Genomic DNA, 17339 nt, shown 5'->3' with positions numbered 1-17339 from the left:
CATTTGGAGAGCAAATCATACGCTACCACTCTGTACCACTGATTGTGAGGAACCCCAAGTTCTCTCCCCAGATATCCATCTGCAGATGCTGCCAAGGACGGGTGGGCCGGGCCAGGCCAGGGGTTGGGGGGTTGGAGGGTGTGGGTTGCCCATTTTACCAGTCACAAGGCACAAGGTGATTTTGGGGATTATTTCAGCTACTTATAACATACTAATGGTCAACGGGGAATTTTTTCTTTTTTTTCTGTATTCAGCACAAACTGTGCTAAAATACTATGTGCACAAGATTAATCTACATGTTTGCATTTTTTAGAAAAAAAAAAAATATTATGCATGGTTAGTAAGTTGTTGTTTTTTTTTTTTTTTGGGGGGGGGGGGGGGGGGGGGGGGGGGGGGGGGGCGTTGGTGTATGTTTTGGGTATGTAGCTGAAATACGGCCATAAAACCTATACAGAATAGTCCTGAATAAGACTTGAGTAATCAGTATTTTAGGTTACAATATTTACATCAAAATGATGTGAAAATAATTCTGCTTACTCATTCACAAAAAAAAAACAATATATTCATTTAAATTTTGTACGACATGTTTTGTGATAGACAAGCTTTATGTGAGGGAGTGACAATGGCCATGAGTATTTAGTGATTCACAGCTGAGAGACAAAGGGCCTTCCCATAATGGCCCATCAGTGAGTCATGTGACTGTGAGGCAGGTAAGAGAGAATGTGAAGAGATTGAAAAAATGGCTTTTTAAATTATTTGCATTTTATTTACAACACAGTATAATCAAAACATACATAATGAAGGTCAAAGACACATTATTGTGCACATTGAACTAACCACAGACATGTGAACTGACTTTGAGTCATTCCTGAAAACAGATCTGTTCAACAAGTGAAACAAGTAAACCATACTTGATATTTAAGTGTTTGCTGCTTCTTTCCATGGATTCAAGGGGGAAAAAACATCATCAGTAGTCAAGGAGCTTGTTTTACCATAGAATATCAGTGTAGCTGAACATCTGATGTTGGTACAGCGCTTTCAGAGGAAAACAGTTTGAAGAGACTCAAGTGAAAGTCAACAGGATTCATCTGTGGTGCAGGTATCTGATAACTTAAAAACAAAACCAAAAAAAAAAAAAATCTTTGTGAGCATATTACAATATATATAATATCAGATGTTATTATTAACTCTCTGGAGTCTAAGGGTATTTTTGGGGCCTGGAGAAGTTTTGTCATGCCCTGACATTTGTGCTTTTTTCAGTTTCTTATAAATATCTAAATGGCTAAAGTCTAATCTCACTGTAATCAGCACAAACTGGGCTATAATAATATGTGAGCAGCATGTGTGTACATGATTGTGTTTTTGAGAAAAAAAAAAAAGTTATGCGTGGTTAGTGAAAAACTAAAAATGTTAAATCACTTGAATAAGGCAATAAAACACATACAGAACATTGGTTCCCGGGACTTTTGAGAACTGGAGCTTGTAGCCTAGAATTTTTCCTTCTAAATGATGTGAAAATCATCTTGTTTACTCATTTACAGAAAACAATATATTGATTTAAATTTTCTAAGACACTTTTTGTTGGTAAAAGTCATATGCGAGTAGGCGTCAACTATCATGAATATCATTGTGATTCACACCTGAGAAGACAAAGGCCTGCATAATGAGCTGCATAATGAGCCTTTCAGTCAGCTGTGTGACTGAGAGGGGAAGAGTTACAAGAAAGTATGTGAGGACAAAATAAATGTATATAATTTTATGTTTGTAGTTTATTTAGAATATATTTAATTATCCCACAACATAATTTAATATTCACTTGTGAGTGCAGTTAAAACAGTTTATTAGAAACAATCAAAGCTGTCTTTCAAACTGAATTTTTTTGCATCATTACTCCAGTCACACAATCCTTCAGAAATCCTTTTAACAATCTTATTTTCTACAAAAAAAAAAAAAAAAAAAAAACATTGTTATTATTATTATTATTAATGTTAAAAACAGCTGAGAATATTTTTTTTCAGGTTTTTTAGGGGGGATAAATTGAAAGAACAGCATTTTTTGTTACATTTGTTACAGTTACATTTATTTGTTACATTTATATTTTTTACATCAAGCTTTTGAATGGTATAGTAGTGTATATTGTTATTGAAAATTCATAATATTTCACTTGATTATACTTTTGGTCAGGAATTATAGTTTGGAAAATATCTAACTAGTACAAGTATATAAATAAATAAAAAGAGACTTGCTCATGTTTGTGATCTCTGTTGAATAAAGTGCTTCATTCTTTTTTTCTGAGGAAATCCAAATCTCAAATCCTAAACCACATCACATCATTTTGGGGTCAATTATGTCTTCTTCCTCTCATCGCGAAGCAAACAGTAAAATAAAAAAAACTTGAAGAACAATCTCGCTGCATTGTCTTCTGTTGTGTGGGCGTATTCAAGCCGCGCGCTTCAGTGAAACATTAGAATCTGAATAGCGCGTTCAGTGCGGGGGCATGGTCGCATTAGAAGATAATAAGGGGAGATGTGAAAAACGGACATTGCGTTGTTTTCATATGGATTATTTATCACAGAATATTTGTTTTCGGCAGCACTTGTTTAGTTTTAAAGTAGATATGTCAGGCTTTCTATAGCTATATCTCTCATGTCTCTTCGTTGAGTATTCACTGAGTTACAGTTAATTTTAATGACGCGTTTGTAAATGAAGATCAGCGCAGACAAAGGCTGCAGACAGCACACCTTGTTTGTTATCTTTATTTTATAAGTGCACAAAGTTTTGTTGTTATTATGTCTGTATACAAAAAAAGTAGACCCTTTACAGATTCAATTGATGTATTGCTCTTATCTGTACGATCAAAACTCTAAGTGTAATTTAAGTTCTTTTTGGGGTTATCAGGAGAAAATGCCTCAAAACGCGTATACGCGTTAATCGACTTCAGAGTGTTAAACTAATAGTTTGATTTCACTGTTGATACCCATCCACCAGACACTGTTGATGTCTCAGCAACACTGTTTGTTTCACTATGCCCAGATGCCCCTTATGCACCATTTTGAGTGCACAGTCCTCGTGCCACGTATGTGTCATTCCAGCAAGATAGCTCATCTTTAACATGAACAAATGCCAATAGCTTCCCTGAAACCTGCGAGGACAAGCCCTCTCTGATGTAAGTGTGGAGCTGGGAGAGAAGAGGGTCCTGCTCCAGAGCTGCTTTGAGCTCCTGTAGTGATACAGTGCTCAGCAGAGCTGTGTGTAGAAGTTGGATGATATCTGTTTCAGGATGGTTAATGTAATTTGTTATTCGCTGAACTGGGACAAAATGAGACAAAAGGTCAGCCACTACGTTTTCACGGTTGGGTGTGAACTGAAGGTTGTAATTGTACTGACGAAGCCGATCATACCAGCGGTGTAGTCTCAGTGGTCTATGACCTGTACCTGAAGTTGCCAATAGTGCTACTAAGGCATGATGACCTGTCTTCAATGTCAAAGGGCAGCTGTACAGTACAGGTGCCATCTTATACATGCCCACACACAGGCTAGGGCTTCCTGTTCACCCACTGAATATCGTTGCTCTGTTGGGTTAAGGGCCCAAGAGGCAAAGGCTGTGGGCCACTCTACCCCTTTCTGCACTTGTGAAAGTATGGCTCCGATGGCTGTGGCCGATGCATCGCAGGTGACCATGGTTTTACAGGAGGTGCTGATGAAATGTGACAATATATGGGGTGAGGTGAGTTGGGCCTTGAGGGTGTGCACCGCCTCTGTACATTCCTGCGTCCATACCCAGGGCTCATCTTTCCAAAGTAGCTGGCACAGAGGGCCATGATGGTTGAATACCATAGAAGGAACTTTAAATAGTAGACTGTCATCCCTAGGAAGGAAGCCACCTGGGCAGGTGAGGTTGGTTCCGGGATAGACTGGATGGCCTCTACATTATAATGGAGTGGGGAAATGCCCTGTTCTGACAACTTAAACCCCAGAAATTCAATGACAGACTTTTTCGGTTTTCAGTGTGAGATTGTTATTGGCTAATGCATCAAAAACATTGTTGAGGTGCCCCCATGAAAGTTCATTGTGGGCCCATGCACAACAATGTCGTCAGGGTAAATGACAACACCTGGTATCCCCACCAATACTGTGGTCATGACCTTTTGGAAGCATGAAGGAGCTGAGCTAAGGCCAAATAGGATCCTGTGTTCCTCTGCTTCGGGGAGAGTTTGCTCTTTTCCCAGTTGACCCTGACCCTGTCCCTGTGCTCACACAACTGAACCCTAGACTGTGCTAGTACAAGCCAATCGTCGAAATAGTTGAAAATGCGAACAAAAGCCCCCTCTGCTACTTTTGTGAAGACACGGGGAGACTTTTCTTTTTTTTTTTATTTAAATAAACTTGACTTGACTGGACTTTTCTTAACTGGCGTGCCGAACTTCAGAGTAGGTACAAACATTCACATCGCTATAATCAAATGTGTTCTTAAGTGCTGCTTTCACACTGTGGTCAGCTCTTGTTGTGTTTATTTTGTTATTGTGAGGAAAGCGTGCAGTATATATTTACAAATTCATCTAAATGCCGCTCAGAAGGCTCAGGTTTGGATCTGCTCCATTTGCTCTAAACTGAAGCACTGTCTTCTCTTGAATTGCATCAGGACAGCTGAATTACAGTCTTGCGCTACAGCACCACACTGGTCAAGCCGCATTATTGCAGGCACTTACATTATGTCATATGAAATCAAATATCAGGATGTGTGAGGCGGCCTGCCTATGCCCAGCTCCACGGCACTGCGGATGCGACGCAGGGGGCCGCTCTATGTGACGAGCAGGCTGGGGTGCTGCAGCCTCGAAGGTGCTCGGGACGCGGTGGAGATTTCCACTCGAGCCCTACCCTCTTGGCGGCCCGGGAAAGCATAGCCGACATCTCCAGATATGATTCAGGCCTTGCCACCCCCCAGAGGGTGGCAGCGCAGCCGAATCTTCCTCTCCAGAGAGCTCTCCCTCCGATGCAGTGATCGACATCCGGTCGTCGGGAGGAGCACCGAAGAATACCGCTGGTACGCTCTTTGAAGAGGGCCCAGCGCATCCCTTTGGCAGCTCAACATGTTGCACAGCGCTAGAGGAGCGATGGTCCTCCGAGGGTTGGTTCCCTGAGGGGTTTGCCACCACTGTAACCCTCAAACCACCTGTGCTACTGCTGGAAGTAGCCCTCACCTGCCAGGACGACCACTAGATTGCGGCAGAGGCAATGGAGCTCTGCCCTCCTGGAGGAAACGGAGCCTGGCCCGCAGCTCTGAGATGGTCATCTTCCCACAATGAATGACACCTCAGCGTGTGTAATGCCCAAACACATTAGGCAGCGTTAGTGACCATCACCCGGCGCCAGTTAACGACCGCATAGAGGGGAAGTCGTGGCCTAATGGTTAGAGAATCGGACTCGCAATCCAAGGGTTGTGTATTCGAGTCTCAGGCCAGCAGGAATTGTAGGTGGGGGGAGTGCATGTACAGTGCTCTCTCCACCCTCAATACCACAACTGAGGTGCCCTTGAGCAAGGCATCGAACCCCCAACTGCTCCCTGTTCGCCGCAGCATAAATGGCTGCCCACTGCTCCGGGTGTGTGTTCACGGTGTTTGTGTGTTCACTGCTGTGTGTGTGCACTTTGGATGGGTTAAAAGCAGAGCACGAATTCCAAGTATGGGTCACCATACTTGGCTGTATGTCACGTCACTTTCACTTTTTTCATCCAGAAACGCACGGGTGAAAGGCATCTTAAAAAAGATGATTCATCATCTTTACAAAGACGCAGCCGTGTTAGCTCTTTTAGAGAAATAGGATATATCAGAGAAAAGCTTTTAGGTGCTGAGACACACAGGGGAAATGGCCGTTTGCAGCACGACATGGGGTAGTGCAGCCTGAAATGCATAACCCACTCGACACATGATTGACCATGGCTGAAGCGCCGTTCACCAACACAACAAGCTCCCTAGAGCACACTGAACTCGTCACACACGAAGCAGTTTGGTAGGAGCAAAACAATATTGTATGGATATATGCACCTGCTGCCTTTTTATGCTCAAACTGTGATCAGCGGCAGCTGGATGCAAAAATCGCATGCCAATGTGCATTGGCTCATTTAGTTTTCACTCAAAGTAGATTGGTTTCTCTAAGCGAGATCCCAATTCGTCGGTCACAGACGTGACGTCAAGAGTGACCGATTGAAAGGGAACTGCAGGTTAAAACATTCATGTGCTGCATTAAACAGTATGTAAATGCATTTAAATGCCGCTTCTAATGCAGCTTCTGTGTTTCCTCTGCATTGCAAAGATAAATTTTGTCAATACTGATTTCATTTGCTTGGTAACAGCCCAAATGACTTATATAATAATTGACTGATTCAAGTTAAGAATTTGACTGAATAGATGATGCACACTTTTAGGGAAAAAAAATGGCTTTATAAAGGTAAAAATCAATTTAAACTTATTAGAAAAGAATAATTTCTATCACCGCTGTGAACTAATTACCACAGAGAATATGCAGAATATCAAAAACTTTAGGCATCAGCTGTCCACAGTAGTCCTTAATATATCAGCACAATAACACACAGGAAAAAAATATAGTTTAATTTTTGTTAGCGATAAAATCCTAGAAAATATCGAAATATATTTTTTGTCAATATTGCACACCCCTAATATATTAGACGTTTTGTTTAGGAAAAAATAAAAATAAATATGAGAGGTGCCCTTTTTTCCACTTGAGCCGCTGCCCCTGTTTGAGTGATGGAGAGAGAGAGAGGGAGAGAGAGAGAGAGAGAAAGAGAGAATCTTATTACAGGCCTATAATGTTATATTGTTATATAATAATGTTATATTGGAATTACTGCATAGTGATAGATGCCCCTTTTTTACATTTGAGCCCCTGCACCTGAGAAACTCACTGCGCACCCTTGTATGCACAGGATTGATTTTAATAAGTTAAATGTACTTGAAGTGTGCACCACGCAGTAAGAGAAAACAAGTATCAAATCAGGTTTGCAGATCCCAGATACTCAAAATACAATTACTTGAATAAAACCAGGAGCACAAAAAACTTGATCAGGACATTCCTATACAAACTTACCCATTATACCCTAAAGCCATGTCACATGACTAGTTCTATAATCCTGAATACCCACAGATAGGGTGGAGTACAGTTTAAGGATGTGGAAGGTCAAAGCTTCTTTCAACATGTGGGAACATGTTACTTCCTGTATTAGGACATGAAAACCTAAGGGCTAAAACAATGTATCTGATGTACTTATATGTTTCATTGTCTTCTCTATCTGTTTTTGTTTTGTTTCTGCAAAACCTTGTGATTTGTTTAGTGCACTTTTCATACTTCCGTGTCTTTAACCATCCCCACACCTCTCTTTCAATGTCTTTTAGACATTACATTATGTGAGGAAGCAATATTTAAATTCCTTGCATCACCTCCTTTGGCTTCTGTCTCTGTGGAGCGTCTCTCTGAGAGCCTTCCAGGACGCAAAGTGGACTGGAAGAGTGTTGAGAGGCTGAAAAAAAGCTGCAGTCCTCAGCAGCAGGCACTACATCTGCTTCGTCTCTGGAGAGAACAAAATAAGGACCAAGACAAACTCCTCAGCATCATCCAAGGTCATCATCTCTGTTTGGTTTATATAGCTTTAACTTGTGAATACAATTGAGAAAGTACAAGTGTGAGTGATCGTTAAGGCTATTTTTGGTTTTATGTTGTGGGAATGTGGTTTACAGAAAATCCTGTTTCAACAGATTTGAGGATATGAAAACCATAAACCTTCAGTTAATAATAAAAGTCCATAAAAGGTCAAACTATTGCTATAAATTGAAATCTCATTCAAACCCATATTCAATACAAATCATGTTTTCTGTTCAAATCCTGATATTAAGACATCAGCCTGTATGTAAAATGGAATGGTAAAATGGAATGTCTCCTAAAACTTTAGGATGTCGGAGAAAAAAAATAGTTATGATATTTTATTTATTTTTTAAATAAAATATAAATATTACATAATTTTTATATAAATATTACATCATTTAATCTGTAAATGCTTTGATCTTTCAGTCTATAAATGTGATTATAAAGTAGGATTAATTAATTTACAGTAAATGATTGCAGTCTTTAACATAATGAAGAGAAATCTAAAAAATATGACATTGCATTTAAATACGTTAGTTTATGTTGAATTATTGTTATTGAATGCACATACAATTACTAGTTTTTGACACTATTTGCATTTGGAAATGAAACAGTTTTTAAAGGATTTTACATACAGATGTATGACCATTTGGAAGAAAGATAAGAATTATTGGAAGGCTTGCTAAATTTATACAAGAGCTTATAAGTCGGTGCAACTTGATGTATCTAGCTTCTTAAGCAAAGTGAACAATTGTTTGTTTTGACTTTTTTTTTTACCATCATTACATAGCAATTATATATTTGTCTGCGGAATTGTTTTTAATAGAAATTGAATATTAACTCAAGTGCAATGTACTTCAGGTTAATATATACTTCATTTGCTTTCTCCTAGGTGTAAACCACTGTGAGAGGAAGGTATCTCACTGTGCCAGTGTAAAAAACATTACTCTGGAAGACCTGTTGAGCTTAATGGAGTGTTTACCTGGGGATAAAGTGAGCGAGGAGAATATTCGAGCCCTGGTCCGTTTCTGTCCCTCACAACGTTACATCCTGCAGCTCCTACACCTGTGGAAGATTCAGAATGGAGGTCAGGACCTGGCCAAAGCTTTATCTCACAGTCTCCGCAGACTACATTTGAAAGGTGCTCGCCGACCCCTTCTCAAAATTCTGAAGAGGATCAGTCGGAGTATTAGTGCGTCATCCATACACCGAATGTATGAGAAGATGATTGTTAACATGATCCAAGACAACACATGTTTCAAAACCAAACTGTACAATGACTAATTTTACCTTATCGAAGGACAATTAAAACAAGTTATTTAAATGAAGATAAGTTGTACAAAGTGTTTGACAGTTGTGGGCTAAAAGGGGGAAGGGATAAGTAACTGATTTGTTGTGTGGGGATGTAGATCTATTTTTTTTTTTGGCCTGTTTTATATTGGACTGAAACTGAGAGTTTGATTCCAAAATGGAAATATAAGCCAAGTTCTAGAGGAAAATCAACTTTTTTTCAAGATATTACTTGACCTGCTAATACTTGTAAAATGAACCTATATGCTTTAATGAAGTTGTAAATAATGGAAGTTGGTCATGAATGTATAATACAGTGGGGAGCAGTTGTTATATTTAAGTGTAATTATATGTTGTCAATTTGTTTTATTTAAAAATTATAAAAAGAAAATATTTATTATCAATTTGTCAGAAAAGTGGACTCTAGAAATGCAGTATATATTTTGTTTTAAGGATTTAAGTATGGTTGTGACAGTTTTGAGTAGATATGGATGTTTACCACCACATATTCTCATAATGAAAGTTTTCTTAAAATGATCAGGTCTGCCATGATGTAAGAAAACATTTTATATACTTTGTTGTGTTTTATCGTGGATGCTGAAGACCCTTTGTCCATACAGGGACCACTAGGGCATAAGGTCCCCAGTAACCATTTAGTCATCTATTGTTAGCCTACCAAAACTTGTATGTTTCCCCTGTCACTTAATATAGGATAAGGCATCTGTCACTAGGGATGGAGGGGGCCTCCACAGACAAGTGCCCAGGGACCTTGCAGGACCATGTTCTGACCCTGTAACCATGACAAGCTTGTAAAGTCTTTAAAACTGTTTGTGCTGGACATAATAATCTAGGAAGCTAATAATGTAATCTTAATAATAACTTCATCTTTCAAACATCCTCAGATGTGCTTATTGTTTGATGTCTATTTCTCATTCTAATACATGATTTTTTTTTTTTTTTACATTTTTTTTTTTACTGACTGTAAATTTGCTTGATTTTTCTTTAAAAATTCATATCTTGTATCAATCACTCTTTGCCTTTGTACGTTATTTGACTTTACTATTCTGTCTGTATTATATCCATTGATAATATGGAGGTATCATACAGAAAAGAAAAAAAAAATCAAATGTAGTAGGAAGTTGTGACAACTGGAAAAAGAGGAATCCAGCAAGCATCCATATATAAACACCCATACCGTTAGTGGAGGAAATTACTGAATAAAACAACTGAGAATAGTTTGGCATACATGAGAGAAGGAGCATGGTGTACAGTATAAAAGGGCTTGTATCTGTTTTACAGGTTTTGTTTACTTTAGATCTTACATCATCTTTCCAAATAGTTTGGAAATCAAAGATAGAAGTGCGTTGGTGGGGGGAGTCCAGGAGTTCTCTTTTTAGATTACTGATGAGTTATGAATGAAAAAAGTTAATGTCAGATACAGTATTTACAAATGGCACTATCATCGCAATTGAATATCACTTATCAATATCACTCCTGAGTTCTGTGTACAGTAATTCTTAGTTCTTATATCTTTGTTTCAGTTTGCCATTGCTTAAAAACAATTAAATAACATGCTTATATACCAATAATGTACTGATTCCAACTTTAAATGGAATTTGTTGGTCTGTTGTACATTATGGTAGTGTATAATGGAATGATTGCTTTTTTTTAGGTTAACTGTTAACTGCTGTTCCTCTCCTTTTAAGAATTAATTTTAAACAGTCATTTAATAATAAGACATTTAATTAAAGTTAGAATTGTTACAGTGGATGACCCCCTTTTTCTTCTTCATTCTCATATGGTACTCACATGTTATGCCTGTAATTAATTCCAGTTTCACTGATATTTACTACTGAGAAGTCAAATGACATTTAACTTTATCAAAGAGCTGTGCATGAACTTAATTTGCATCTATGTTATATCAGAAAATAGATTAGACAGTTTAAAGTGGAACATGTGAGACCTAATCATAGATCACAGATTAATAAAGATAACATTAATTAATTGATAAACTAATGTATTACTGGAAGCAATATGGTAATTTAATTTTTATTTAACTGGATAATGTAAAAGCGTTTTATGGTTTTCTATATCCTCATAATGTATTACTTGGGTGGTGGGTGTGTAACGAACTGAATCATGCGCAAACTTCTCAGCAGTCCAGCCTCTGTGTGGGTGGGTAAGGATACATTTAAAGAGATGAACACCCTTAGTTCTTCCTATCTTGTCAGGACGAGAAAGTAAAATGGGTCATATTTATGTAAGTACAGTAGAGTAATACTAATTAACATCAATTCAATTTGTAATTATTTTCTGTTGTAAATGTTAGTGCACATTACTATGGTAAATAATTATACTAGTGAACACTCAATTGCTCTTTGCATACAGAGTACCTTCTTAATATGTCCAGTGTAAGTACAGAGTAATATTAGGTAACTACTTGGACTTAATATGAGTTAAGGTAAGTTTGTGAAATACTGTGAAAATAATGGTTCATGAATTGGCTTATAATTTACAACAGAAATGTAAACAGTATTTAACAAGGTAATATTTAAAATACATTTACAATATACAATTAATAGTTAAATTATGTTTTTATTGTGAATGTAATTGACATTTTATTTTATTGTTTATGAAGAAAAGGACTTTCCCATAATTTCTTGTGTCACTATATTTTCATTTAAAAAGTTATTGTTTATGTTACATTTTGTAATATTGTTAAAGTTTACTGCATTAATTACCTTGATGGTGTGTGGTTTGTGTGGGCAATACTGTGCTTTGAATGTTTAGAATATGTCAATATGCTGCTATGAGTGATTTGGATAAACTTTCAATCATTTTGTGGTTTTCCACCTTTGTTACGAATAAATACAGTGTTACTGGATACTGCAAATTTATTTATTTATTTATTTAATGTTCTAGAAATGTTGCAGTGTTGAACATCACTTGGCTGTAGTACTGATGCTACTATTACACACTGACACATCGACAGTAGAAGTCCTCACTTACCAGCACGAGGACCCACTCACAAGGCAGATACTCACATGCACACGCTGCCCCCCTGGAACCCACATGAGTAAACACTGCACTGCAACCGAGGACACCGTCTGCTCGCCATGTCCAGAAGACCATTTCACACAGTTCTGGAACTACTTACCGAAATGCCTGTATTGCAGCACTTTCTGTGTAGAAAATCAGTACATTGAGAAAAAATGCTCTTCTACTAACAACAGGGTTTGCCAGTGTAAAGAAGGTTATTTTTGGCAAGCTGACTTCTGCATCAAGCATGCGGAGTGTCCATATGGATACGGCGTCCAGCAGAATGGTATTATAGACGTTTCTGGGGTTATGATATTTATTTATTTATTTATATATATATATATATATATATATATATATATATATATATATATATATATATTTTTTTTTTTTTTTTTTTTTTTTTTTTTTTTTCCCTCCTCTCAATTGCGTAAAATGCATTTTAATGTGTCTATAGGTACCTTACATCGTGATACACAATGTGAGAGGTGTGTGCGTGGCACCTTTTCTGCGGTCACATCCTCGACATCGCCTTGCGCAAAACACACTGATTGCAAATCGATTGATCTTGATCTGGTACTGAGGGGTACCGGCTGGCATGATAACATATGCTCAACATGCGAAAATCTCCAGAAAGCTGGTAAATTTTCTAATTGGTCATCAATTGTTCTCAAGTCATACATAATTCATATAGTAAATAGTGGTAACAGTTAATTGTTACTGGAGGTAATTCATTTCTACCTGATCTGACCATTAAATTTGACTTTTGTTGGTTTAAACTAATTGGGTTGATTCACTTTTTTTTAACTAATTGGGTCTGGTTCATTCAGTGCTATTAAATCTTTCTTACTATACATATTTAAACATGAAGCACATTTCATCTAAAACACGTTAAAGTTTAATTTTGAGTCAATCAAATGTTAAGTTTGATTACCTCATAATTTTTCTATTAACTCAACTTATGAATGTTTTTGCATTTTGGTATTCTGACCTGCTGAGAACAGCACAGAGTTAATAAAAGACATTTAAAAAAGCATACTTTGATTCTCTGGTGCACCCACCTTGGTCGGTTAAAAAGTAAAATAGAAATATCAAGTATTCCAGAGAGTTGTGTAGTAAGAACACACACACACACAAAATTATATATATATATATATATATATATATATATATATATATATATATATATATATATATATATATATATATATATATATATATATATATATATCCACTGTACAAAAATAGTTGTATAAACATTCTTAACAAATCTGCTTAGCTTTACACACACACACACACACACACAATATGGGTTTGTGTAAATTCTTATTTTGGCATTTTACTTTTTGGTTTAACTATTTAAATAGCTGTTTTAAGCTTATTTACTGTATATAGTACACCAAAATGACTGAACATGAAGACTAAGTCACTGTCTGTTTCTTTGGTATGTTTTTTACATGTTCTGTCTAGGTGGTTTATCTGTACTGAAAAAGATCCTGCCAGACTTCTTTGCTCATGAAAAAATACGCCAGTCCAAACTGTACAGATTTATGAGACATCATCTTAGCCAGAAGCTGCAAGGGAAACAGTCCCACTATTCAAACCAATCCCTCTTACTTCTTCCCATTTCAGAGTGGATTAGAGGTGCTAGCATAGACCAGCTCAAGAAATTACCAATGCAACTCAGAAGTAGCAACATCCACAACACTGCAGACAAGCTCTCAAAAATGTTCAAGGAGTTAGAGGCCTCAAATTATAATTGTAAAAATGCAACATATTGAACTAATGATTTTTTTATGGACTTCCCTCCTAAAGGCCACTAAACAGAGATTTTGTTGATGTGAATTGTGGTGCTTGTGAGTATATGCTGTGCTCTTTTCTCTTGATGTGATGAACAATCATGACATTATGTTGGGGGCTGAAAGAAGCATTAATCCCCTTTGAACAATAAATAAACAAATTTTTTGAATGTTTAAATGAGTTGTGCTTTCATATTTTTTCATATTTTCAAATTTTAGATTTTTGCTACCACAGGATCTCAAACCAGTACTAGCTGGCAAAATGAAACACTGGTGGATTTAGTTTTGCGTAATAACGGAGACAGTAAGTAGATGGCCCAGTCTGAAATCTGAATAAGTTTATCTAACAGAATACGAGGCTTCATCTCCAAAACTGTCCACACTGTCTGAAAATGCAGCATTAATAATTCCAGTTCTGCAGCAGATGTGATAGAGCAAAAGAGTCACTATAAATGCCATGGTTCATTTTGGGAGTTCCACAAGAGTGTGGCTTGAATTATCTTCTAGTGGTTCAGAGTACCACATTTCACTTATCTTCCGCCATGCTAAACAAGTGCAGAAACCATTAGAGGGAGTTCAAGCAGCTAGCTTACCACAAATGGAAGCAAGAATGTTTCTGAGTATTTTAACTGGAAGTCACATGACAACTGGTAGGTATTATGAGGCTTTGGTCACCAAGCCATTAAAAAGTGCCCTTTGGTCACACATCAGACTTGTTCCTCTTCCCTTTTTTGTATGTCTGTCTCTGTCTCTCTTTGTTCTCTTCTCTAGTGTTATTGAGCTAAAAAAAAAAAATCAAACCACCAGGGGAACTCCATGTTTAGTTTCCACTGTTCATTTGTGTGCTCTTTTTTGGCCTCAGGCCTATACTAAAAATAAAAACTAAGGAAGAAGTGAAAGCCATATTTTCACAGCAGGACTTTCCCCTGGAAACAGACCTCACTTGCAATTACATGTGGACCAGCTTTCTGCCAAGGTTCTTTTATGGGTAGTCTTGGTTCTTGGTTCTTTAGACTTTCTAATTGCAGACAGACACTTTTGACTAATAATGATTAATTACGCTGTTACTATAACTACTGGAGCATTTATTTCTGTTTCACATATAATTGTGAGCTATTTTACATTACTGATTTTGAAATATAGTGAACAAGTTAAAACAATAGCTGAAAAAAAGGAAAGTGTACATATGCTTGATTCTTAATACTTTGTGCTGCATGATCACGACTGTTCTGCAAGGTGTATGTAAACTTATGAAAATAAGTACATTTAAAACTGACCTGACCAGATCTATTCTGAGATGGCTGAGGAGGAAATCACTCACACTGCTGCAATTATCCAAATGATGACAAAATGTCAGCATTTGAACAAACCAGATGCCCCCAAGAAGATATTTCTGTCACAACCAATAGTGGAGGCTTGCAGAGAGAATAATTAAAATCCTGTAAAATGTGTCTCCAGTTATCGCCGATGCAAATCAACACTCTCAAGTGATAACAAGAAATTATTTTATAAGTTATTCTATGAAAATGTAGCATATATGAATACGTTCATACATGCTGTGCAGGAATTTATGTGTTAAATATATATTAGTCAGTACCTAGTCAGTGCATTGGTGGATTCATATTAATTTTTAAATTAATACTGCCATCCAGTGGTCCACGAAAAATTCTCAAGATATAGTTTTGGGGAAAGCTACAAATAAGGGAATCACACAAAAGGTCACAGTGTACATTGCAGTGTTAATGTGTTGCTACATAGGAATTAATAATCTCTTCAGCCAGAAGAAGACCAAAGGTGCAAACGACTGCCAATTTTGCTTTATGTCCCCCTGAGAATAAAAAAATAATAATAATAATAATAAGCAAGTATGGATAATTCTTAACTATTATTAAAATTATACAATATCAAACTACTCATGGCTGCTTGGACTCATTTTTTTTTATATTGTGCCATGTTTCTCAAGCAGTGGGCAGTGCCTCACAAAGGGGCCTCAGAAAATGTCCAAAGCTGTTGCAACTGACATCATTTTTGTTTTTATTATATTTATTTTAATTGATCATCCTCTGTATTTTTTAATTTAATTAATTAATTGATTGATTTATTTTAATTGAAGGATCAATGTTTCTGCAATCATGAAAAACCTGAATACAGTATCAAATTATTAGTACTATTACTAAAGTCTTTAAAAAAAATACTCTTGATTTTTCATTATAAATATACTTTTTAATTAAATATTAAAAATGTTTTATTGAAATGAAATAGCTAAAGAATTGCTATTGTGAGTAAAAAAAAAAGAAAAAAAATGGAATTTCTTTTCATATAATCATTAATTAAAGAATAGTTTGTTTTGATCCTTCAAGTGTGACTTAAAAATTAGATTTTTTTATTTGATTTGATTTTCCCCCCCAAATTACTATGGCTTGAGTGTAACGGGGCTGACGAGTCGGGAGACGTGCAGATCCATGTGCGAGCTTTTATTACACAGAGACGTGGTCATAACAGGCATGGGTCAAACACTGGCAAACAGGTATATATAGGGCAAGACAAAGAATATTCCTAGGGCAAGCGTGGGTCTTTGGTGAGCGAACAATATCCAGAGGGCTAAGCAAGAGGGGTAATCCAGAATCCAGAGCAAAGGGTCAAAATACGAGTAACAGGGCAAGCCAAGAAAAAGACTAAACTATGAAAACTATAAACTGAAATAAGACTATGAAAACTATAAACTTAAACAAGACACGAAAACTATGAACCAAAACAAGACTATGAAAACAAATACAGAATGGCTTGGTATCGCCGCTATCGCAAGGAGCGGGTTCTATATACTAATTGCATAATTAATAGGCTAATCATAATTATGATTTTGTTTTATGTTTTTAATAATTTTAATACAATTCACAAAAAAAATGATACACAATGAAAAGTAGTAAAAAAAACTACTGCAAAAAGCTAATACATCTAAACATGGGGTTACATTGTAAACTTGGTTCCCTATCTGTTAGTCACTACGAGTTACAGTATGTCATAAAGACATTAGGAGTCTAACTTGGGAGCCCAATAATTTCTGAGTTTAAGAGAAAAAAACTGAGAATTGGCTAGTGGATTTTGCATGCTGAGCCACTCTCCATGCATTCGGGTATATAAGGCAAAACTGTGCATCCACCATTCAGATTTTTGCTTCGGAGCCGAATAGTTGATGTTGATACATTGCTATAAAGCCATTCATCTTTGCTGGATAGAGAGAGGGCTGTTCCTAGTTGGCAAACAGCGGTGTCCCTACAACCGAGTGATTTCCCATTTCCTAAAAGAGCAAATCACGGTTTCCTATTTAAGGTTTCTTTACACAACTTACACAAACGATTTGTGTCTTTTATAGATGCTGTTTCGTTCATGTCCTCTTGTTTTCGGTTGTTACCTGTCCTCTGTTGATGGCCACAATCTTTGTCTTCAGTGTCTGGGCATTCAGCACACTGAAGCAGCGTTCGTGGATAGATCATGTATCTACTGTGAGTGAATGTCCATGGCAATGCTGCGATCGCGTCTCTCCCTCCTCAAGTG

General features: G+C 36.9%; 2 protein-coding genes across 2 annotated transcripts in view; both read left to right on the top strand.

The window, feature by feature from the left end:
* LOC109101228 (tumor necrosis factor receptor superfamily member 11B-like) overlaps positions 1-10365 on the top strand; it is a 38787-nt gene extending 28422 nt beyond the window's left edge. The window contains exons 4-5 of the mRNA XM_042753799.1: positions 7410-7634; positions 8549-10365. Of these exons, the coding sequence (XP_042609733.1) occupies positions 7410-7634; positions 8549-8940 (617 nt within the window). The 3' untranslated portion in view covers positions 8941-10365. The remainder of the gene's footprint in view (positions 1-7409; positions 7635-8548) is intronic.
* A 584-nt stretch (positions 10366-10949) lies between these two features.
* Positions 10950-13969, top strand: LOC109072565 (tumor necrosis factor receptor superfamily member 11B-like). Its single transcript, XM_042753800.1, has 4 exons — positions 10950-11206; positions 11869-12271; positions 12443-12625; positions 13456-13969. Exons 1-4 carry the CDS (start codon positions 11192-11194, stop codon positions 13764-13766), a joined length of 912 nt encoding a protein of 303 aa, XP_042609734.1. The 5' UTR covers positions 10950-11191; the 3' UTR covers positions 13767-13969.
* The last annotated feature ends 3370 nt before the right edge of the window (positions 13970-17339 follow it).

Source organism: Cyprinus carpio, unplaced genomic scaffold (genome assembly GCF_018340385.1).
Source record: "Cyprinus carpio isolate SPL01 unplaced genomic scaffold, ASM1834038v1 S000000029, whole genome shotgun sequence".
Lineage (NCBI taxonomy): Eukaryota > Metazoa > Chordata > Actinopteri > Cypriniformes > Cyprinidae > Cyprinus > Cyprinus carpio.
This window is presented reverse-complemented; position numbering and strand designations above follow the sequence as displayed.